The 25079-nt window shown below is 32.1% G+C and overlaps 3 protein-coding genes across 4 annotated transcripts; 2 read left to right on the top strand and 1 right to left on the bottom strand.

Moving 5' to 3' along the window:
- The first annotated feature begins 8328 nt into the window (after positions 1 to 8328).
- Positions 8329 to 15848, top strand: LOC11407659 (ABC transporter C family member 14). The gene is made up of 12 exons (XM_003591498.4): positions 8329 to 8512; positions 8801 to 10996; positions 11255 to 11575; positions 11699 to 11785; positions 11868 to 12497; positions 12648 to 12812; positions 12917 to 13211; positions 13948 to 14162; positions 14270 to 14575; positions 14799 to 14862; positions 14957 to 15196; positions 15331 to 15848. The coding sequence occupies exons 2-12, from the start codon at positions 8873 to 8875 to the stop codon at positions 15429 to 15431; spliced, it is 4548 nt and encodes a 1515-aa protein (XP_003591546.2). The 5' UTR covers positions 8329 to 8512; positions 8801 to 8872; the 3' UTR covers positions 15432 to 15848.
- Positions 15849 to 17017: 1169 nt separating this feature from the next.
- Positions 17018 to 18785, top strand: LOC11408786 (uncharacterized). The gene is made up of 3 exons (XM_003591497.4): positions 17018 to 17383; positions 17490 to 17611; positions 18370 to 18785. The coding sequence occupies exons 1-3, from the start codon at positions 17110 to 17112 to the stop codon at positions 18484 to 18486; spliced, it is 513 nt and encodes a 170-aa protein (XP_003591545.1). The 5' UTR covers positions 17018 to 17109; the 3' UTR covers positions 18487 to 18785.
- Positions 18786 to 20299: 1514 nt separating this feature from the next.
- LOC11413896 (probable E3 ubiquitin-protein ligase BAH1-like 1) lies at positions 20300 to 25079 on the bottom strand. Of its 2 annotated transcripts, XM_039829829.1 has the most exons (7): positions 24003 to 24015; positions 23938 to 23955; positions 22582 to 22826; positions 22233 to 22487; positions 21726 to 21863; positions 21119 to 21177; positions 20300 to 20666 (listed from the first exon to the last, which is right to left on the bottom strand). In XM_039829829.1, the coding sequence occupies exons 3-7, from the start codon at positions 22786 to 22788 to the stop codon at positions 20561 to 20563; spliced, it is 765 nt and encodes a 254-aa protein (XP_039685763.1). In that variant the 5' UTR covers positions 22789 to 22826; positions 23938 to 23955; positions 24003 to 24015; the 3' UTR covers positions 20300 to 20560. The 2 variants fall into 2 exon arrangements, with proteins under 2 accessions (XP_039685763.1, XP_003591544.1); XM_003591496.4 differs by lacking the exons at positions 23938 to 23955; positions 24003 to 24015 and adding an exon at positions 24730 to 25079.

The raw sequence follows: 25079 nt of genomic DNA, 5'->3' as shown, positions 1-25079 counted from the left end.
ATTTTTAAAAAGCAAATCAAACAGGCCCGTAATATTTCATTACATTGTCAGAAGGATATGATTATTTTGTCGTGTAGGACCAAAAGTAAGCAAATTTTGCTCTTGCAACTAAAATCGGTACATGTTTGCCGGCTTTATGATTACTTGAACCTTCAAAAGAAGAGACAGAATGTCCTACTTAAGAAAAGAAAAATATATCTCTTCAAACTTTTCTTAATAGAATTTCTTCGAACTTAAAGAATAAAGAACTATTGATAACTAAGAAATCAAAGAGTTTTTGTTGTTGTTGAAGGAATTAAGAAATTAAAGAGTTAAATGTTTGGGTTTGAATGGTGATAAGGGATAAAATAGTAATATAAAATTAACATACTCATATCTGTTACTTAGAAAGAATTTATTAAAAGAAAATAAAAAAATCTTTCTTTAGTAAATAGACGAAATGGCGATTGATAACAATTGAAAATTCGCACAAAATACATATCTTCAAGACATCAAAATTATTATTTAGTTAGCAATAATAATATATAAATATATTTTTTATCTCGCTTCGATTAACTTTATTAAAAATGTTTTTTTAGAAAACCTTAATTATGAATGAGTTTTTTTTTAAAAAAAAAAATACAACTACCAAGAACTACCCACTTTCCTATATTATTTTTCCAATTTCTGTTTTATAAATTTAAACTAAATAATAATTTGCTAAAAAAGGTTCCAATAATTTTTTATTTTCAGAAATAAAACACAACTACCAATGAATAGATTGCTTATTTCCCCTATATTAATTTAATTAATGGTTGCTGAAATTTTATTTGATGTGGTAAATCAATTATTATTGATTGTTAGTTAGAGTAAAGTTGAATTTGCATTTTTTTTAGTATTAAAATTGAATTTACATGACAGTAATAGATTTATTCATCTAGTTTTATCAAATTAATTGATTAAATACTATAATTACTATTATATGATATAATGATAAGATTTAAAATGAGTTTGTAAAGAATGATATCCTTAATTTTTATTTTGAAAGAAGGGATGATATCTTTAATATAAGTCTTTTTTTTTTTTTAAAGAAAATAACATATTCACGTATAATATGATTCTTTAAAAAAAATAAGTATGTTTTATTTAAGGAACAGTTAAACCTAAATTATATAAAACATAATATGATTTCAGAATTTATTAATCTGGATCATCTATCGTTTATATTTATGCATCTAATTTAAAAGGTAATAGACACGAATGAGATATATTAGAAAGAAAAAAATAATCAAAGTGGCAATAGGATAAAAATAAAATTTAAAATGAGTGATACCTGCCTTACGATTTTGTAAGGATGGGTTATTTGCAATATAAAACCTATATTGTAGTAATATTCTTGCTCCACATATTTATCTTTCTGAATGAGAAATACTCTTACTTCCACATTACAACTGCCTCAAAGGATTCAAACCCCCCCCCCCAAAATAAAAAGGTCCGAATCACATGTCGTATTCGTTAAACTTGGCAAATGGCTCTCACATCCTTTGTTTTCTTGCAGAATCTTGTAAACTGGTCCACGCACGCCAGAATGCGAAAGTTACTAATAATTAGATACAAGTAGTGATTGTTCTATAATTTGCCAATGAATGTGGACTCAAACAAGCATCATAAATGCAATGGTCATGAACAAACATAAATAAGTATCGTTCCAATACGACATGAGAAATAAATAATACAAAAAGTGACTTGTTGGATGAATAATAATAAATACGAAAACTATAACAATTTCATCTAAAAAAATAATAACGAATACCAACTCTACACGTTTCAACATATATAACTATTGCTTGTTAGAAACATTGATGTTGATGGAGGTTTTCGTAAAAAAAAGTTATGGAAGATAATCAATCCCTCTAATATTAAATATAAGTAGAAATAGAGTTACATTTGTCGATTTCAAATATAAAACAAAATTTAACTAATTCAAATGTGTATTTTTGGTTTTGGGTTGACGAAAATTGGTTTTTAGTTAATTGATTATGTTTGAAAGTGAGTTGAAGATAAAATTATACTCCCTCCGTTTCAAATTGTATGACGTCTTGGGCATTTGATACATATTAAGAAATACAATTAATATTGTGTGGAAAAGAAATATTATGAGTTGTTTTACAAAATTGTTCTTAATAAATAATATGGGAAAGATAAATTAAAGAATTGAAAGAAGAGAGGGTAATAGATAATTAAGGTTATAATAGGAAAAGTAACATTAATGTTGCATTGGTATTTTAAAGCGACGTATAATTTGCGACAATTTTTTTCCCTAAAGCGACATACAATTTGGGATGGAGGGAGTAGTATACTATGTTTGAATATACTTATGTAAAAGTGAGTTGAACAATAAATATGTGTATTGAAATCAGTTATGAAATCAAAAAATTTAATTACTAACTTCAAGTTGAATCAATTCTACGGATGAATTTAAAGCTTCAAGTTTTGAATTTCACTATCAATCTTGCCTAGGAGTATGAATTTAAAGCTTGACCTTTGAATCGAATTTTCCAAAAAAATGCTTAGAGCTTTTGATTCTAACTACTCCCTCCGTCCCAAATTGTATGTCGTTTTGGAAAAAAAAAATTGTCCCAAATTATATGTCGTTTTACAATACCAATGAAATATTAATGTTAATTTTCCTATTATATCCTTAACTATTAATTACTCCCTCTTCTTTTAATTATTTCATTTATTTTTTCCATACCATTTATTAAGGATAATTTTGTAAAACAACTCATAATTTTTCTTTCCCACACAATATTAATTACATTTCTTAATACGTGTGAAATGGCCAAAACGTCATACAATTTGGGACGGAGGGAGTAACAATCTAGGTTTTGGAATGATTGATCGTGAAATAAAAAAAATAAAAATAAAAAACTTGTGAACATTAAAGGAGGGTAATTACTTTTCTTAATGGATGTGAAAATAGTTAGTTTTGCTCATATGGGAAATAGGAGGGAGTACGGATGTAAGGAGGGTAACTACTTTTCTTAATATGTGGTTAGCTATGTGGCAAAAGCAATAGTGTCATAAAATTCACTAAAAATAACAAGTTTTATTAATTCAAGTTCATTTGTACTCTTACAATTGTTAATTGGAACAAAATAAACCCTCAACTTTCTCTAACATTTTATTTTAATGTACATCATTTATATGTAAAAAAAAAGACAAAATTACACTTTTAGTCCCTTAACTTAATTTTAGATAACAGTTTGGTCCTTTATCTTTTTTTCATTTCAATTTGGTCCTTTTTGTCTATTTTCATATGAATTTTTAAGTTTAAAATTCATGATTTTATTTTCTTATGGTCTTTCAATCTTCAAATTCATGATCCTCGTCTATGTTTGCATAAAAATATTAGATTTGAAACTTGAAAATGTATATAAAAATGGATAAAAAGGACCAAATTGAAATGAAAAAAAGATAAAGGACTAAACTGTTACCTGAAATTAAGTTAAGGGACTAAAAGTGTAATTTTGCCAAAAAAAAATTAGAAGGATTTTGGTGTGGCTATAGCTATATCAATCAATATAATAGACCCCCTCTGTATTTTTTTTTAAATAAAGTGTTGGCAATCTTAAAAAAAAAAGATTAAAGTGGTCGCATTTGTTGATTGATTCTACTTTTTTTTATTAAATAGTGATTTTCATCTTTGAAGGTGTAACGAGTAACACCATAATATTCTCTCAATATAGTAAAATTACAAGATAGTTATTGATTGTGTACATCATTATTTAAAATAGTCTATGAGAAAAATAAATGCTCCTACTTTCGAATAAGAAATGCTTACATCTTTCATAACTACGCTTCGTTTTAACTTTATGTGTGTCAACTCACTATACTTCAACCCTCAAAGAACATGGCGTTAAAGGAAGCATTTTAACGTCAAAGATTATTTTAACTAATGAAGTGGATAATTAAAAACTATTTTATAATTTTGCTATACATATATGACTATTTGACAAAAATGAGTATTTTTGTTTATTATTTTGTTATACTAAAGACTACTTTTTTCTTTTAGGAAACTAGACTAGACTACTTGATAGTGCCAATTTTGTACTAAATTATGACTTTTAAAAATGCTGAGGTCATGCCTTACGAGATGCATTAGTACCACTTTTGTTAGTATTTTGGTCACGTCATTAGTATTTAGTAGAGTAAGGATATTTCTATATCCATTTTATGAAAATTTTGAGACAAATGTTTTTTTACCCTTGGTAAAAAGCAATAGAGAAAAAAGAATGATAAGAATAAAATTTGAGTATGAGAGAGAAAGTTGTTCAAAAATATCATAAAATGGTCAAATATCATTTATCTTAATTACTAATGTTATGTATTTGAAAAGAAAAATAAAAAATATATTACATTAAAAAAAAAAACTTATTTCATTAATTTTTTTTATCAAAAAAACTTATTTCATTAATTTATTTACTAATATTATAAATGGTCAAATTCAAACCAATCAGAATTGAAACCGCAAACCGATTAAATAATCACACTAACGATTTTATTTGACTTAATGAAAGATTTTTTTTGATCAAGTAGTTTAATGGTTAGAATTTCATCCGTAAAGATGAATAAATGAGGAATCCATATATGAACCCCGACTTATGCATATTGTAATGCGATATTCCTATCAACTAATTTTTATTCACAAAATCTTTTTTCATGTTTATGGATATTGCAATATGCAGGGAATGAGATTCGAATCCAAATTCACATTAATAGTTCGAACCTTAGTTCCATACATATTTGTTATCTTTTAGATTACCATCTACGTTTTTAATAATCAAGACGAAACATTTTATTGATCATACTTTACTTATCTCTTCTATGAACACTGAATTAACAAGATTCTTTCCTTAAACCGGATGATTAAGAAAAAAAAACTAATTATAAGTTCTCTTTAAGAATTCTTTTTATTCTTTAATATCTTAAATAATATACTTAATATTTTTAACAAACATCAGATATTTCAAGGATCAATGATTATTAGTTTTATTACCTACCACAGCTAACACGTGGGCAGAAAATTTAAACTTTGATGACCCTCACTTCATGAATGGATGAGAGCAGTTCCACCAAGATACTAGTAGTAGTTATAAGGATCTAGAAGACTGAAAATTATTGATTGTTCATAAATTTTTCCACATAAGAATATACCATGTCATGTGTGCATACAAATACAATACAACACACAAGTCTGACTCTGATTGAGTCTTTTCAATAGCGATATATAAATTGAATATCAAAAAGCATTCTTATAAAAAAACATAATAAAAAATTGGAGTTAAGTGATTAATGAATTCCATCAAATGACGAATCGTTCAAAAAAGTTTAAATTTAATTTATTTGTGAAAAAATCCAAATTTAAATTATTAGATCCCTTTCGCGTGGAAATAAAAATGTAGATAGATATCCATGTGATCTTAGCTCAGTTGACAGGAACATTGCATTTATGCAGGGGTTGGGGTTCGAACTCCAGACATCCCACTTCTCCACATTTAATTGTGTGAGCTCTAACCACTAGGCTCCTAAAAAAAAAAAAAAAAATTAGATAGAAAACAATATACAAATAAACTCATCTTTCAAAAAATAAAAAGTTAAATAGAAAAACTCACATGACAGTTTCTCCAAAGCCGGTTGATTTTGGACCAACTCTTTCTTGTCTTTTGTTTACCATTCGGCCATTTCAATCCATGCCACCGTTTTCTTTTCTTGCTCACCACACATTTTCATTTTAAATTTTAATCAACTTTATGTAACATCAATTCACAAACAACATTACATGTTTTCCATGAATAATGGTGTTTTATGACATTGTCTAACATCATATCTTATTTTATTTCATTGCATGAATTCGTCTTTGGTCAAGGTAATTGATCTTCAACTTTATAGTGTTTTACTAGTATAAATAATTGTAGTATGGTATTCATTGATCTCCAAATTCAACAAAAAGGAATCTCCATCGAGTTTCCTTTGACTATATAGCCTTCATATATAGACGTTGATTTTGACTATTAAAATGGAGGAAACTCACATGTAGCTTCCAAAAGACAAAGTTCTCCACTATTAAATTTTAGTAGTTTTTGGATTGTTTTTGCTATCTCAGTTTATGTCTAGACTAGATCATGGCATGTTATTTTTCGTTGACTAAGCTTCATCGCAATATTTCTTTTAATGAATATGACCATATTTTTTATGTAAAGCCGCCTAAGATTGCAATATTTAATACTATATAGACCCATAGCACACAGGGTTAGGGGTAGGTGGAACCAGGGTTGTCGCTAAAATTTATTGAAGTACGAAACTTCTTATATAAAATCTTGAGCAATGATATTGCACGTCTATGTAATGACAACTTTGATGACAACTTTATTTTTCTCTATTTTTATTGGTTGAAAACAATGGAGAGAGAAAAAGAAATAGAGATGATAATAACATTATGTGAATATGAAATTGAAAGTTGTCAAAAAATTGTCACAAAATGGTTGTACAAATATCATTTCTCTAAAAATCTTCTCCCTAAGAATACACTCAATACACCATGTTTTATTATAAATAAAAAATAATAATTTTTTAATTATTTATTTACATAAACTTGAAAGTAAGTCGATTAAAAAAAAACTTAGTGTAACGCTAATTTTATGGAAGTACGAAAGGTCATAATATAAAGTTTCTCCTTAGGTATACAAATTTTTTCTTAATATGAATAAAAAATTATAGTCAAGTCTTGATAAAAAAAATTATAGTTAAGATTCTGAAGATCTCATGCACGAAGATTTAAGTATTGTTGAATATTTTGACAAATGAGTATTGTTAACTAATCTCTCGAGGTAATGTATTCCACTTGACAAATGTGTTGCATCATACTAGTATCTGTATATATGGTTGATTTATTTAGTGTGCAAAACACATGTAATATATACTTTTTTTAAACGAAAACGCATGTACATAGCATTTTTATTTTTTTTATCATATAGTATATGTTTTTAAGAAATTCTTGTGTAGAAACGAACTTAACATATCATTCTTACAAAGAACAAATTAAAACATGACACGTTATTGTTTTATTTTAAAATAATTAGGAAATAATTTAGGAAATGAAAAATAACTGCTCCTCCTCTCTCAACCATTATTTGCGGTTAATATTCACCACCATCAATCAATCATGGTTAAAAGAAAAAAAATGACGTATCATATTTTAATTTATTGTTTGTAAGAATGATAGTTTCGTTTCTACATAAGAATTTTTCTATGTTTTTTTTAGATATGGATATTTTAACGCGCAGTTTGACCGTTAAATCAATATTTTTACTTATTCTAGAATGTTGTTTAAAATAAAAGACATTGTTTATGGAATCTATTGAAAGAAATTGTGACTTAAAAATATAAGTCAAATACATATAAAAATAATAATTACACAATTTTTTTATACAAAAGTTATTAGTTTTAGTTGCTTGAACAATGAATCAATGCACTTGTTAGCATTTTCTTAAAATAAATAATTTTCGTATAAAAATTGTCTTATTTTAATTGCCGTTTTATGATATCAATCTCATGATGATTTTTTTTGTCAAAAAAAAATCTCATGATGATTATTTTTTTTATTCTACCAAGTAATAACTATTTTATTTCTTTCCCTAAAAAAAAACTATTTTTCTTTTCTTGAAAAGACTAATAAATCATATTAATAAACACCATCAAAGACATAAGGTGTATTAATTAAATACAACGATCACAACCTACAATGCATACAATACAATGAAAGTTAATGTTTCAACAAAAAAAACCAGCTGAGGACCATGTTCCTTTCAAAATTTTAAATTTGATTTTTTTCGATATCAATTTCAATGAATTATTTTAATTTCTTAAAAAAATACTTAAATTAAGATCCCTAATTTTAAAAAGGAAGTAATAATTCTTATAAAACCAACAAAATTATATTTTTCTTAATTAATTTGTGTGTCATTTACTAAAACAAATTAATAAATTATTTAGTATTTAAAAAAATCTGATTTCACACCTAAAAAAAAATATCTGATTAGTTTTATATGTTTTTAATACATAATTTTATATTCTAGAAAAAAATAACATTCTATTTTTAATATTTATTAAAATAGTGTAAGTTTTAATGTTTGATTCATGTGTTTCTTCAAAAAAAGAGTTTGATTCATGTATTATTATTGTCATTTTCATTTTTTAGGGAATATCGCTGTCATTTCTAATTAAATAAAATATTTCAGACTGAATAATATGAAATAAATTTAATATATTTAAAGCTATCTCCTTAAGAGAGGAAGAGGTCCTAAGCAGTTTATTCCTTAGTGAAAAACTGGTTAGAGGAGCTTAATCCTCCTCAAGAAACCAGAGACACATCCTTCAACAGTTCCACCTTTGTATTTTTTCTGGATTGGTGGTGTCATAAAATTGTTGTTATAGTGAAAAAAGAACAAACACAAAAACAAAGTAGTAAAAGGTATAAGCATATTTTGAGCTACATGCTATGTCGTATCTTAAAGAGAGAACGTGTTTTTAGCAGAATTTTGATCTCTCTACTTTTCATGCTCTATCATCATTTGTTTTTTTTTGTCATCATTTTAATCACTTACTTGTCCTTTATATGTTTTTACAACCTTATTGTTTTTGTTTTCATCACCATCATCATTGTTATTGTGTTACACGTTCATTATTATTATATTATTATATCTCATATACTACTCATTTTTTGTCACAACCATGATGATATTGTTTGTGATTCTTTCAGGGTATGTAGTAGAGAAGAAACAAGATTATTGAATATTCAAGAGATTGATTTGATTCCACAAAAAACACAAACATGTCTTCTTTAGATTCAACTTGGATCACATCTCTTTCATGTTCACCTTCTTCAGGTGATGCTGTTGCTGCATATGCATTACCTCAATGGTTGAGATTCATTTTCCTCTCACCATGTCCTCAAAGAGCTCTTCTTTCAGCCGTTGATGTCTTACTCTTGTTTACTCTATTAGTCTTTGCCATCACAAAGCTTTATTCTAGGTTCACTAGTTCCAATAGAACCCACTCAGAAGAAATCAACAAACCACTTATCAGTAACACAAGAGCTTTGAACACAAGAACAACTCTATGGTTCAAGCTAACTCTAATTGCAACCATTGTTTTAACTGTATTGTATACTGTTGGTTGCATTTTAGTTTTTAGCAGTTCCAATGTTGAATCACCATGGAAACAACTTGATGGACTTTTTTGGGTTGTTCAAGCAATAACTCAATTAGTCCTTGTAATCTTAATCATCCATGTTAAAAGATTTGAAGCTGTTGTTCACCCTTTATCGCTTCGAATTTATTGGATTGCAAATTTCGTTGTTGTTGCTTTGTTCACTGCTTCTGGTGTTATACGTTTGGTCTCTTTGGAGGGAAGTTACTTTTTCATGGTGGATGATGTTGTGTCTTTTGTTTCATTGCCTTTTTCACTTTTTCTGCTTTGTGTTGGTGTTAAAGGTTCCACTGGTGTTATTAAGTCAAGAGACGAATCTCAATTGGTTATTGATAATGACGAGGAAACAAAACTAAATGGTTATGATGATCATGGTTTGAATAAACCAAATGCTACTACTGGTTTTGCTTCAGCTTCTCAGTTTTCTAAGACCTTTTGGATTTGGTTAAACCCTTTGTTGAGTAAAGGGTACAAGTCACCGCTTAATATCGATGACGTTCCATCCCTTTCTCCACAGCATAGAGCTGAGAGAATGTCTGTTATCTTTGAATCAAAATGGCCTAAATCGGATGAGAGGTCGAAGAATCCAGTAAGAGTCACGTTGCTTCGGTGTTTCTGGAAGGATATAATGTTCACTGCTTTTCTTGCTGTCATTAGGCTGTCTGTTATGTTTGTTGGACCCGTTTTAATTCAAAATTTTGTTGATTTCACTTCTGGAAAAGGTAGTTCTGTGTATGAAGGATACTATCTAGTGCTGATTCTTGTTGCAGCAAAATTTGTTGAAGTTTTGACAACTCATCACTTCAACTTCAACTCTCAGAAACTTGGAATGCTTATTAGATGCACTCTCATTACTTCTTTGTATAAAAAGGGGTTGAGGCTATCTTGTTCTGCAAGACAGGATCATGGTGTTGGTCCTATTGTGAATTACATGGCTGTTGATACACAACAATTATCTGACATGATGCTTCAGTTACACGCCGTTTGGATGATGCCGTTTCAAGTTGGTATTGGTTTGTTTTTGCTGTACAATTGTCTCGGCGCTTCGGCACTTACCGCGCTTGTTTGCCTTCTTCTTGTTATCGTGTTTATCGTGATAACAACTCGACAGAACAAAAACTACCAGTTTCAGGCGATGATAAGCCGTGATTCGAGAATGAAAGCTGTGAATGAGATGCTTAATTACATGCGTGTTATCAAGTTTCAGGCATGGGAGAATCATTTCAACGATAGAATCTTGAGTTTCCGTGGGTCCGAATTCGGGTGGCTATCGAAGTTTATGTACTCGATTTGTGGCAATATCATTGTGTTGTGGAGCTCTCCTATGTTGATATCAACTCTCACTTTTGGTACCGCGCTTTTGCTTGGAGTTCGACTTGATGCTGGAACTGTTTTCACTACAACGTCTGTGTTTAGGATTCTGCAGGAACCTATTAGGACTTTTCCTCAGTCAATGATATCTCTTTCACAAGCTTTAGTATCACTTGGGAGGTTGGATAGGTACATGTCTAGCAGGGAACTAAGTGATGATTCAGTTGAGAGAAATGAAGGGTGTGATGGAGTAATTGCTGTGGATGTTCAAGATGGTACCTTTAGTTGGGATGATGAAGGCCTAGAACAAGATTTGAAAAATATTAATTTGAAGGTTAATAAGGGAGAACTCACAGCTATTGTTGGTACTGTAGGGTCTGGCAAATCTTCTCTTCTTGCATCAATTCTCGGTGAAATGCACAGAAATTCTGGAAAGGTATCGTCATTTTAAGCTTACAATTTAGAAATAAGGGCCACAAATATATTTAGGCCGTTATTTTGTTTACTATGAGTATACTAATTTGTAGAACCAAAGTTCGAATTCTTGCTGAAATAATCCTTGACCGGCCTTTACTTGCCTCCCGGTCAAACTCCGGATTACCAAGGCTTCTTTCCTTGAGAACTGGAGGATTAAGAACTTAAGATAAAAAATGGGCATACTAATTTGTAGCGTGATTATTTATTTTGTTCACAGGTTCAAGTTTGTGGGAGTACTGCTTATGTTGCGCAAACTTCTTGGATTCAAAATGGGACAATTGAAGAGAACATTCTGTTTGGTTTACCAATGAACAGACAAAAGTACAATGAAATTATCAGAGTTTGTTGCTTGGAAAAAGACTTAGAAATGATGGAATATGGGGATCAGACAGAGATTGGAGAGCGTGGCATAAACCTTAGTGGCGGTCAGAAGCAGCGTATTCAACTTGCACGAGCTGTATACCAAGACTGTGACATATATCTTCTTGATGATGTATTCAGTGCAGTTGATGCTCATACCGGCACTGAAATATTTAAGGTCCTTATCCTCCCATCCTTTCTGTTAATGCTTCCTCCTTCAGCATTAGTTACACCACCAATTTGTCATAATCATTGGATCACTAAAAATATTTCACTTCAATCATATTTAACTTTTATACAGGAATGCGTGAGGGGAGCTCTAAAAGGAAAGACCATTGTTCTTGTAACACACCAAGTAGACTTCTTACATAATGTGGATCGTATTGTGGTAAGTCTCTCTTTTTCAATCATGTGTGTGATTCTTGGTGAATGACGAGTTCTAACATGTATATATATTTGTTTGCAAATAGGTGATGAGGGATGGAATGATAGTTCAATCGGGTCGATACAATGACTTACTTGATTCTGGATTGGATTTTGGTGTTCTAGTAGCTGCGCATGAGACATCTATGGAACTAGTAGAACAAGGCGCGGCCGTGCCTGGTGAAAATTCAAACAAACTGATGATATCTAAGTCAGCGTCTATTAACAACAGAGAAACCAATGGTGAAAGTAATTCTCTTGACCAGCCTAATTCTGCTAAGGGAAGTTCAAAACTTGTCAAAGAAGAGGAAAGAGAAACCGGTAAAGTTAGCTTCAATATCTATAAACGCTACTGCACTGAGGCTTTTGGATGGGCGGGAATTTTAGCAGTGCTCTTTCTTTCTGTGTTGTGGCAAGCGTCTATGATGGCTAGCGATTATTGGCTTGCATTTGAAACCTCAGTCGAGCGTGCTGAAGTTTTCAATCCTGTTGTGTTTATTTCCATCTATGCAGCTATTACTATAGTTTCAGTTATTTTGATTGTGGTGAGATCCTATTCTGTAACAATCTTTGGGTTAAAGACAGCACAGATTTTCTTCAATCAAATTCTTACTAGCATCTTGCATGCTCCCATGTCTTTCTATGACACCACTCCATCAGGGAGGATTCTAAGCAGGGTAAGATTTTAGGGCTCAAGTATTATGTTTCTAATTTAATGTTACATGGAATAAACTAATTCATGTTGATATAAACTTTTATATTAATGTCATATTTCAAATATGCATGTATAATTATAACTTTTTTTATTTTTTCTTGAACTTCCACAGGCATCCACTGATCAGACCAATGTTGATATCTTCATCCCTTTGTTTATCAATTTTGTTGTGGCCATGTATATTACAGTGATCAGTATCGTCATAATCACATGCCAGAATTCTTGGCCAACGGCTTTCTTGCTAATTCCTCTTGTTTGGTTGAACATATGGTACCGGGTATGAATACTCACTTGTTTCACAGATTAAATCCATTGTAGGACTCTATATCTCATGCACATTATGCTAACAATTGATATATTTTTTTCCTTTTGGTTTTGCAGGGTTATTTTCTTTCTACCTCTCGTGAATTAACACGTCTGGATTCAATTACAAAAGCACCTGTCATTGTTCATTTCTCCGAAAGCATTTCTGGGGTCATGACAGTCCGCGCATTCAGAAAACAGAAAGAATTTCGTTTAGAAAATTTTAAAAGAGTGAACTCTAATTTGCGAATGGATTTCCACAACTATAGTTCCAATGCGTGGTTAGGTTTCCGCTTAGAATTGCTTGGAAGCTTGGTTTTCTGCCTTTCGGCTTTGTTCATGATCCTGTTACCCAGCAATATCATAAAACCAGGTAAGCTACTAAAAATAGATTTGTATAATGGTTGCCTTGTCATAAGCCATGAGGCTAGTACTTTTTTCAAAAATCAAATAGCACTCAAATATGTTCATGAATGAATATTGATATTCCTTTTTTCTTTGGAAGTTGTGCAGATGATTAATGAGTAAAGTAACGAAAACTAATAAATTTCAAAGAATAACATTGCAACATACTATTACAAAACAAAGCAAAAGTTAACAAAACAGTAAAATCACAATACCTTTCTAAAGACAAGGGTTCCACTTCCACCTGTTTCCCAACAAAGAAAGTGGCCCTACTCCCCCAATCTGCTTCCTTCCTCTTGCCAATGTTGTCGCCTTATTCTAATGGTGTAGTCACATCTCATGTGACATGTCCATCCCTAAGAATGCATGCATGCAACAGTAGGTAAAATAGGAAATAAAGTTAAGAAAAGGAGTTCCAAGAAAAAGTTTGCCTGTCATAAAAAGAAGAGAAAAAGTTTGTGGTCTTTAATCGCTCAACTATAATATGCAATGTCTATAGATACATGTCCAAAATACAGGTAGATTGGAATATGAAGTGGATAATGTATCTTGGATAATGATGACTGCCATGTCTTGAAGTGAAGTAAAAGTTTGTATGGCAATAAAAACTTACAAATGACTAACATGTATCTTGGAATGATATTTATATTGCAATAAAAATTTATTGAGATGATGAACTGACTGGATTGTTGTGATTGATGTAGAAAATGTTGGTTTATCTCTATCTTATGGATTGTCGTTGAACTCGGTGCTGTTCTGGGCTATATACATGAGCTGTTTCATTGAAAACAAAATGGTATCTGTTGAGAGGATAAAACAGTTCTCAAATATTCCATCAGAAGCAGCATGGAACATTAAGGATCGCTCGCCTCCTCCAAATTGGCCTGGTCAAGGCCATGTTGATATCAAAGACTTGCAGGTATCTACAATAGTATTAAATTGATTATTTTCTGTGATAAAAATACACATTCGTGGCAGTGGTATATTTTGTCAATATATATTATAAATTAAACTTCTGTCAAACAGGTCAGATATCGTCCAAACACTCCTTTGGTTCTTAAAGGCATTACTTTAAGCATTAGTGGAGGAGAAAAGGTCGGTGTTGTTGGTCGAACGGGGAGTGGAAAATCGACTTTGATTCAGGTTTTCTTCAGGCTGGTGGAACCTACTGGAGGGAAAATAATCATTGATGGCATTGACATATGTGCCTTAGGACTTCATGATCTCAGATCTCGATTCGGTATCATCCCTCAGGAGCCTGTCCTTTTCGAAGGAACTGTCAGAAGTAACATTGATCCAACTGGACAGTATACGGATGATGAGATATGGAAGGTAATTAAAAGTTCCATCACTGTTTTTGTAAAGTCTAAATCTTTGCTTGACTTCACTGATATAATATGACAAATAGTCCACGGTTGGATTGGTAAAATTCAATCTTTGTAATAAGTTATTAAGCTGAGCAACTCTGAACTGTCCTGAACTAACTTTATCCTTCAGATGTAGTTTTCGGCATCATTGGCAAATAGTCTTAATTATAAGCTTTGTATTGTTGTAGAGTTTGGATCGTTGTCAGCTAAAAGATACAGTGGCGTCAAAGCCTGAGAAACTTGACTCATTAGGTATAATTGAAAGCTCTTACCATTTTCCTTGAATTTCACTTTCATGATTATCCCATTTTTCTTTATACTAATGGCATGCCGATGTTATTTATAGTGGTTGACAATGGAGATAACTGGAGTGTGGGGCAGAGGCAGTTGCTGTGTTTAGGGAGGGTTATGCTTAAGCAAAGCAGACTGCTATTTATGGACGAGGCTACAGCTTCTGTTGATTCTCAAACCGATGCTGTAATTCAGAAGATCATCAGAGAAGACTTTGCGGCTCGTACCATCATCAGTATTGCTCATAGGATACCAACGGTCATGGACTGCGATCGAGTGTTGGTTGTAGATGCAGGTAACAATATACAATTCACTTAATTGAACGCGTCTCTAATTTTTTTTTACATCGTCAGTGTGTAGTTATTAACTTTAATACTATTTTGCAATGTATAGCAGGCTAAATTTGGTTTGTTTGTCTTATGTTAATAGGTCGTGCGAAAGAATTCGACAAACCTTCAAACTTGCTCCAGAGGCAATCGCTCTTTGCAGCTTTGGTTCAAGAGTACGCCAACCGTTCTACTGGATTATAACAAAACTCCGGTTCTTCTTCACACCATCAACATTTATAGCATGACAATAACAAAAAACAAAACATATCTTCCTTAAGTATTGCATGGAGTAAGATGGCTATGTGCTGTAGAAAGGAGACACAACTTTTGTAGAGAGGTTCAGTTCACTGTTAAGGCAGCATTGTAAAATGATGTAATGATGAGCTGATTCATTGCCGGTGTATTTTGACCATGAAGTGTGTGTGCAACTCTTTTAGATGGTATTATAATTACACTCGGTTAAAGACTTAAAGTAGTAGTGTTAGTAGTAGTAGTACAAAAATGTAGCGATAGAAGCTTCTGATTTTATTAATACTGCATCCAAGTGCAATAACTAAGAAGTTACATGACATTATATATTGAATAATTTGAAAAACTAGCACATTTGAAAATTTTGAATATTATATCTCCTTTCAAAATCTCATAAACCTTCGTTACAATTCTAAGAAAGCTCACATTGATATATATGTGGGCCGACCTCAAGTCCACATGACTGTGATTTTGAAGTATTGTCCACTTTAAGCCTTGTGAGTCGTCACAGTTTTGTCTTTTTATAAAAGACGTTCGGTTGGATTGATAAGCGTGAATGTTGTTTAAAAACTATCTTTTGAGACGATTTTCAAGCAACTTAAACACTTTTTTGGTGTATTGGATTAAGGTTGCATCAAAGGACAATCCATGGAACCTTTTCCCTAAGTCACTATCTAGATCAATGTTTAAGAATTATTTTAACTTGATCAACTTCTTTAAGGATCAACTCCAAAAATAGAGCAGCACATTGGTGTTGGTACAATCATCAACTCATATTTGAAGTCAAGGTAGAGAATTGATAAAAATGTCTTAATCTGGTTTGGATAGCTGGCATACTAGAATGCATGACACCATCTTGGAATGATAACAAATTTTTACTCCCTCTCTTTTTGGAACCCAGATCCTTGCGGTCACTAAATGCACACATTCACGTAGTCAAGGAATCCATGACCGTCCGACTAAGATTTGACAGTTCAGATCTCAAGCTCAGTAATTTGGAAAATGCATGTCCTCGATGAATTGATTCAAGCAGTCATTTATATATACCACAAGCGTCAAAATCGTTGTGACATGATTGGATAGTGGGAATTTCTATTAGACTCCCTCTAGTAAAATTCTCACATGAGAAGATCATTTACCATTGCTCTATTGTATGGTTATTCTTGTTTTGTGTACATGTTAACTAACTAAGTTTGAGTATATGTTAAAAGTAAAAAAAAAAAAAAAAAAAAAAACTAGCCAAGAAAGTTAATAGAAGATATAAAATGGGGTTCTTGTTATAAAATAACAATAAATATAAGGGGTTTTTAAAATGAATATGAGGTTCTTTAAAAAAAAAAATGAATATGAGGCTAGAGGTATTTATATTTTAGAGTATCATTATTGTTAAATAATGTAATAGAGGGGTGTAACCAGCAGATATCAAATTAAAATTACAATTTTCAATATAAATGGGCTATGTGAGCCCATTTCAAGCACTAAATTCCAAAACGAAAGGAAACGACAGCGTTTAGGATTGAAATGATTTCATTTGATTTGAAACCCTAAACCCTAATTACATACTCGAAAAACCCTATCTTGCTTACGCTGTTGCAGACGCAAAGAGAGAAGAAGAAGAAGAAGAAGAAGAATGGGAAGATCACGAAGAAAGTACAAACAATCTCGCCCAAAGGTACGTGTGGGTCTTCCAAAGAAGAATCCTAAAGTTCTGAAACCCGCTTTCACTATTCCTCCCAAACTGTTACAATCCCTTGCAGAAGATCCTAAATGGGACGATAAAGGCTCCGTCACCCAAAACTATTCCTCTTTCGGCGTTGTTTCTGATCCTAACTCCCTTACTGATTCTCTTAAAATTCCATCTGTTGCCGATGATAATGATCCCGGTAGCGATCTCGAAGAAGATGGTATATTCTCATCAATTCATGAATTGTTAATATTTTGTTGAAATTAGTATTAATATTGGTAATTTTGAAGGAATGTGAATAATTTGAGTATGATTTCATGGTGTAGATTTGAAATCTGCGTTGGGGAAAAGGAGAAGAGATGGTAAAAGTTCACTTCCTCAACCTTTGACTTCAATTCAACGTCTTCATATTAGTCGTCTAGTTGAAAAATATGGAGATGATTTTCAGGTTCGATTTTTCACTGTTGCTTTGGTAAAATGTAGTGTGTTTTCTGTTTTCAGCTTTGATAGTTCATTTCTAGGCCCTCTTTGGATAAACAAATTATAGCTTATAGCACATACACTTGTGTATAAGTATAAGTTATAACCACTTCTATAGCAAAAGATAAAGTAAAGTTAAATTATTTTCGTATAAGCTATAAGCAGTTTTCTTAAAACTTTTGAAAATTAACTGAAAATGTTTGTTGTTTTCATGAGTTCTCCCAATCAATCTCACAAAACTTATGTCGGTGGATAAGCTCAAACAAGCCGGTCCCAATAAACCTTTAGGGCCGTTTATGCAAATAAATAAGTTTTTATGTATTATACTATTATTCATAAGCTTGCCAAGGTAATTTATGAAAAAACAGCTTATGAAGGTACAATTTTCGTCGGTGGGAATTTATGAATTAACATAAAAGCTACTTTATTTGCATAAGTAATTTTTAATATGCTAAAAAATAAGCCAATCAAAAAGAGCCCTTAATCATAAACATTTTACTCATATACTACATGGTTAGGATGCAGATTATTATACTGTCAATCAATTGTATCATAATCTGGAAAACATCGGCTTTAATTATAATTCTTCTAAAGTAACGCAAATGAGTGGTTGTGATTTGTTGAGGATGTATCAAAATTAAAATCAAATCACAAATGTTACTCTGTTTTCTTGGTTTTAGGACTTCATTTACGTGGCTATTTATTGTTTTGTTTTTATTTTGGCAGAAAATGATGATGGATATAAAGCTAAACCCTATGCAGCATTCAGTTGCAACTTTAGAGAAATTGTGCTTCAGCTATTACTTATATAAAGACAAGAATCCGCTCATTGTTGGTAAATGAAATGTTTTGCCTATGGACAAGTGCAATGCCATCAAATTTACAATCTGGGCGTGGGTTGTGAGCTGCATAGGTTGATCCATGGATAGCTTTCTAAAGTTAATTGGGTCATATGAGCAAAATGTTGTTACAATGAGGATGCTTTTTGTTTTGACAATTTTGATGTTGCTCATGTATTATCATTATAAAATTTTGCTCCTGCTTTTGAATTTTGCATGCATTTTTGTTGGGAAAGATGTAGTATTCTGGTTTCCCAAATTGTTGCCAAAAAAAATTAATAGATGAAAGTAGAGTTTATGGAATGTGATAAGTTGTCTTGGGTTTGTGTATCACTTTTGTTGCGTCTTCTAGTGTGCATAAGTTGAGGAAGTTGCACGGTGACTTAAGAGCATGAACCATAACTTTGTGTCTATTTCTCTCTCACTTATATTACACTATCTCCCATCTTATTTATTAGGGTTAATAGTGCTTTACCCTACTGTAATATAGGTCATTTTCGGTTTTCTTTCCTGTAAATTTTTTTTTGAAAAAAAATATTTATAGGGGAAAAATCGGAAATGATCTATATTACAGGGGGTAAAGCACCATTAACCCTATTTATTATTTCTCTTTCATCTTTTTTTCTTTCTTCATAAAACACAAATTCACATTAAATTTAATGGTGATTAAGCAAACTTCAAGTGGAAATATGATTATATATTGCAGATTTGCATTTTTACAAAATTACTACTAATTGGTTCGAGTGGGGACAACGAAAAAATGAATACTGAACCAATAGTGTATTGTTGGTGTTTTTAGGTGACCAAGGCTAGATTGTGTTGAGGTTTGACCGATTGTTGAAAAACCATCCAGCATCATGCAACGATTGTGTTCCATCCAAATTTCAATCCAAATTATGGATTTCTTTTGGTCGATTTGGTACTTGGTAGCACATATTTCAGTGATATTGTAGAGATGACATTTCCTTTTTGTTTCTCACTAAGACGAGGAGGATGATTAGGAAAAGGTCGGCAGTCGGGGGAGGAGGAAGAACTACATAACACATTTTGAAATGAGAAGCAAGCAAACACACAGCGAAAGAATAAACTGCATTCTTTCACTGCAGAGGAGGAAGACCACATGATCAGAGAATGAAATGAAGGAAAAAAATCCATATAGACCATGTACTGTGATAAAAATAAGAGTTCATTATGTGCAGTGTCACACATTTTGTTAGGGTTAAAAATTAAAATTGACTGAAACGAGTAACATTATATTTTGTTGGGTTAAAAACGACTAAAAAAGTCGCACGTCACAACCTAAACTCCGACGCGAAAAAGTCATAAGAGGAAGTCATCAAGGCAAAAACCAAAGGGGTATTTCCGTAAAGTCGTAACTAGCATCCAAAGCATTACTACAATCTTTCTCTCTAAAACATTCTTCTCTTTCTCTCCCACGCACGCTTACACGCACCACATACAAAACAACGTTCTTCATCTTCTTCCTCATGCACGGTGCATGATATGTGAAGGTAGTACACCATAGCCTCATCCCATATTTATTGGATTGGGGAAGATGAAGCATTCTGAACTTACTAACCTGCTATTTCCAAAAAAATAACCAAAATAAATGAAAGTAATTTTGAACGGAATGTGTTTGGAACTGTTAAGAAAATTTGTGATCATATACATGTTTTATCTTGTGGTTTTTCCCTGTTATGTTCATGTCAGGATAATTGACCCGATGAGGTTTTAGCAATTGAATTTTATAATTGTAGTAATATAATATTTCATCTAACCTGGGTTTCTAAAACAAATAGTAAAACAATTTCTTGATAGATTCTGGTAAACTGGATAATGCATTCTCCCTGGACAGCGTAAAACTTTATTTATATACAATAGCAAAAAATAAATGGCCTGTAGGAGGTACAGATGCCAAAGTAAAAAGCCTTTACTTTGATCGAGTCTGGTAAGAACACTACCTTTAAGTAAAGGCATTAACAATCCTTTGAAAATACTAATTCTATCTAACAAAATGAATAAAAGACATTTTAACATATAAATACACCATTGAACCCAAGAGAGGCTTGCTTCTCTATTTAGATGCCCATGAATGCTCTACACTGCGTTTCCCAGTGCTCCTTTGCTTGCTTGACCCTCTCTACTCTTTCCATCTGAAGTCTTTCCTCCCAGTACTCCTTGCAGCTGTAAACATATTGAAATTATAAGGTTAAGATACTTGGAAATAATACTCCCTTCGTCCCAAAATGTATGACGTTTTGGGCATTTCACACATATTAAGAAATGCAATTAATATTGTGTGGAAAATAGATATTATGAGTTGTTTTGCAAAATTGTCCTTAATAAATAATATGGGAAAGATAAATGAAAGAATTGAAAGAAGAGAGAGTAATAAATATAGTTAAGGTTATAATAGGAAAAGTAACATTAATGTTGCATTGACATTGTAAAACGACATATAATTTGGGACAAAATTTTTCCTCTAAAGCGACATACAATTTGGGACGGAGAGAGTATATTAATAACACAATATAACACCACAATTAAGATGATCGAAAACAGAGTTTAAATGGATTTTGTTACCATCTCTTTATTTTAATTCAATTCATTTGCTAATGGAATAAACAATATCATACCTTTTTCCTAACAAAATATTCAATTCTTCCAAGTGTACAGCACCTTCATAAACTCCTGCCTGTAATAAACAGGATAAAAGTATATGAGTTGCAAAGCATTTCATTAATAATGATAATAATAATAATAAGGCTTAAATCATTTGCCAATTCTTAACAGCCCCAATCTTTATTATAGTGAAAGAGGATAACCGCTCAATTATACTTATTCAGCATTTAGATGCCAAAAATAAGTAAACAGTTCTGTCTAGAAACTGCAATTTATCAATCAGCAGATAAATTAAAATCTAGAGGCTAAACAGTTACAGAAGGGCTATTTAGCTTATTCAAGAAGATCTAAAGTTTCATAGGTAAAACTTAATAGACCTCAACGAAGGTCAAGCAAATTTTAGTACAATGTAGTCATCAATTGAAAGACCAATTGATCTTAGGAGAGGATCCTGGTTCTTGGTCTGATGCACATAGATTATTATTTAAACTTTAGTTTTAACATGTATAATAAAATGTACACTTTTAACATGTATAACATAATGTACACTAATTAGTAGAAGTTATTGATGTAAGAATGGAAATCCACCCTAATGAGAGCATACTGCATATGGTAGCTTACCTCTCGGCACATAGGACATTTCTCTTTAGAATGTGTTTCCTTAAGCCCATCAACAATAGTAACAGATGCAGCTGAGCAAGCACAACTGTAGCAGAATATGTGGCCACAAGTCAGAGAAACTGGATCAAACACTGTGTCCTGTCATGGAAGAGCCAGATTAAAATTATCAATTGAAAAAAGAAAAGAAAAAGTGAAGGACCTTATAAGAGAGACACTTTCACTTAAAAGTATACTGATAATCTGGAACTGCACCAATTGGTTAGGAAAACATTGAACAACATAAGGAGATCTGGAATTGATTCTATAAACCATGTCACATATTTGAAACTATTTAAAATTAAATAGTTTGAGTAAATATAATTTTTGGTGGAACCATATAACTAGGCCTAGTTTACAATTTCAATACAAGATCTTTAAGTTGATTTTTCGTGCATATGTGCAATGCAAGTGAAAACATTCAAAATGAGAGTGAGAAATGAATACAACAAGAGAAACCAACTAACTTACCAAACATATAGAGCAAGTCAGATCAATATCAATTTTGATGGAATCAAAGAGCTCACAAGCAAGTGATGGTTTTCCATCCTTAAATGTGAGACAGCATCCATTGAATAATGCGGTTGCCTTCCTTGGCTTGTCTTTAGTTTCCCGTAGATTGATATGTAATGCCATCAGCTCAATAAGCCAGGGACTCTGAAGAATTTCCTTGTGCATAGTCTGGGCTTGTGACTTGAATAATTGCCCTTGCTTAGAATAATGAATCTGCAGTCATATATAAAGAACATAACTTGTAATTAAACATTTATTGTCAATACCAAAATTAGAATGCACAAGAAAAAAGGACAAATTTACACACCTTATCGTATTTCTTTAGTATTTTGCGAATTGCAACAGCATTAATGAGTGCATATGTAACTAGATCTCTGCCTTCATGAATTAAAGTACTATGATTCCTTTTTGATTTTCCTTTCAACATGAGAATGTACTTTTGGAATCCAGAAGCAAGATGTCGTTCCAGCAGTTTCTGTGCACGCTGATTAAAGCATCCCACTATTTCTGACATTTCATTGAGAAGGGAAGGGAAAAAGGTCCCATCGCACACTGAATAAAATAATAACACCATGTTAGCTTAGAGGTAGTGAGAAATGCAAGAACATAAAAAAGTTTAAACACAGCCCCCAATCCATACCCAAAGAAAATGACATCATTATATTATTATTCATATGATAATTTATGATACAGCCTACCAATTCTTAATTCTTATAATAGACTACAAGTGAATCAACAATTTAGTCACTGAAGCTGAAGGGTCGGTCATTTTGGTTTCTGACTGACATATTTCAAAATTTGTCACCAATATTGTTGTGTTTTAAAACAGTAAAAAGAACTTCACTATTTAACACTGATGGAGGCTCAGAAAACCTTGTGCAACAAATTCTACAATCTAAAACTATAACAGATCCACGTCACATCAATTCCAATCCCATCAATACAATTGGAATATCCTGTCTAAATAGCACTTAACAGTCACGCCCAATTCCTTCAAATACAATTCTTCTGCTCAAACTTTAGACTGATGTGTCCTTTTTCACTGAGCATTACCTATACCATTTTCTTCTGAAGTTCTGATCCATGCATGTTTATCAAACCAATTAAGACGAGTCACACTCACCCTCCACCATCTCACTTCCACTGATGCCAGAAACCAAGGTTCGACCTGTCTACGAAAACTGGCAACGAGCTTTGCTCCCAGCCTTAACGGTATAGCTGCATAACCACAGCCTCTATAAATCAAGCATACCAGTATGACTGTTATGCAGAAAATACCAAATCCCTGCTACTATTTTCTCAAGCCCAGGCATAGCAGTGAATTTGAAAACCACTGGGAGATGTCATGCCCAATTCCCTTAATCTTACTACCATCCAACCAATTTCACACCATAATTATATGTTTTCCACCACGAAAATTACATCCTCCTCTTATTACAAAACACTCCATCATGCCTTACTTTTCAAATTTTCCACACACAAGCATACAAAATTATCGATGCTCTCTCTACAGCAAATCTGCCCCCTCAAAACAGTCCTGCAATCTGAGTGAAATGATCGCTGCTGTTATTGGTAGCACTGTTCCTATACCCAGCCATTTTAAAACAACCATCCACACCCTTGACAATTTTGAGTACTGAAAGAAAAGTGCTTAGTAATTTACCGTACAGAACATCCTCCTGAGCAAAGAATAATAAATTGATGAAGTGTTGGTAAATGATAGCCTCTTTGCCCATAATCTCCTTATACACTGCCTTCACAGAGTAGATGCCATCTGCCGCTTCCAACCACCTCCACACGTCCATTCTCATATTCTTAAACCCCGCTTTGTTTACTATCCTCTTGCATTCCTCAACAAGCGCGATCTCCCAATGAAATAACTCCCTCCTCCAGCTCCATGCATCTTGTACACATCCACTACTGCTGCATCCTTTGCCACAGTACTAGTGAATAACCTATTAAACTGCTCACTAAGTATCACCCCCTCCCCACGAAATTGATAATCATTGATTATATATCCGATCAAAAGGACTAATTTGAGCTTACAAATGGTAAGTTCTGAATCTCGATATATATATTTCATTAGTCTTCATTGTTCAGATGGTATATCCTATGATACAAAAGTTCTAAATTATCAATCATAAATCACCTGTCAAATAATCAAAAACCCTTTCAGGACGAATGTCCAATCAAAATGACTAATGTGATCAAAGTTTTATAAATTGAACAATTCCCTTTGAGAGATGAATAAAAATTGAATGAACCTGAATTGGATAGAGAATATATAAGCTATAAATTCTGATATTCAGATCTAACAGATATGAATTCAAAAATTTGAAAATTAATTTGGAATTGATTCATAGAAAACATAGCTAATCGGTAAAATTAAAACAAAAAGATTAACTGAATAGATTTGAAATAGATAAAAAGCGAAATGATGGGTGACGTAACGTACATGGGCATTGATCAGGGCAAGGTTTATGGAATTGAGAAGATCGTCTACATTTTTTCATGATCTTTTTGAGCTTCTTGAATCCCACAACAGGGAGCTTCTTCTGCTCCTGAGCTTGCATGTACTCCTGATAGGTCTTGCAGAACTTCATCTTTTCGTAAAAACATCAGAGAGAGAAAGAGGTTTCGAACAACACGATTATTAAATAAACAAGAGAAAGAGAATCAGCGCACGGAAGTGAATAATATGAACAAGAAAGGATGGGTTTGGGTTTGGGTTTCAAGTTTGAGTTATAGTTTCCGCGTAATCATATCTATCTCAAAATGCGCCTTGCTCTACGGAACATGTTAACG

This window comes from Medicago truncatula, chromosome 1 (genome assembly GCF_003473485.1).
Source record: "Medicago truncatula cultivar Jemalong A17 chromosome 1, MtrunA17r5.0-ANR, whole genome shotgun sequence".
Lineage (NCBI taxonomy): Eukaryota > Viridiplantae > Streptophyta > Magnoliopsida > Fabales > Fabaceae > Medicago > Medicago truncatula.
This window is presented reverse-complemented; position numbering and strand designations above follow the sequence as displayed.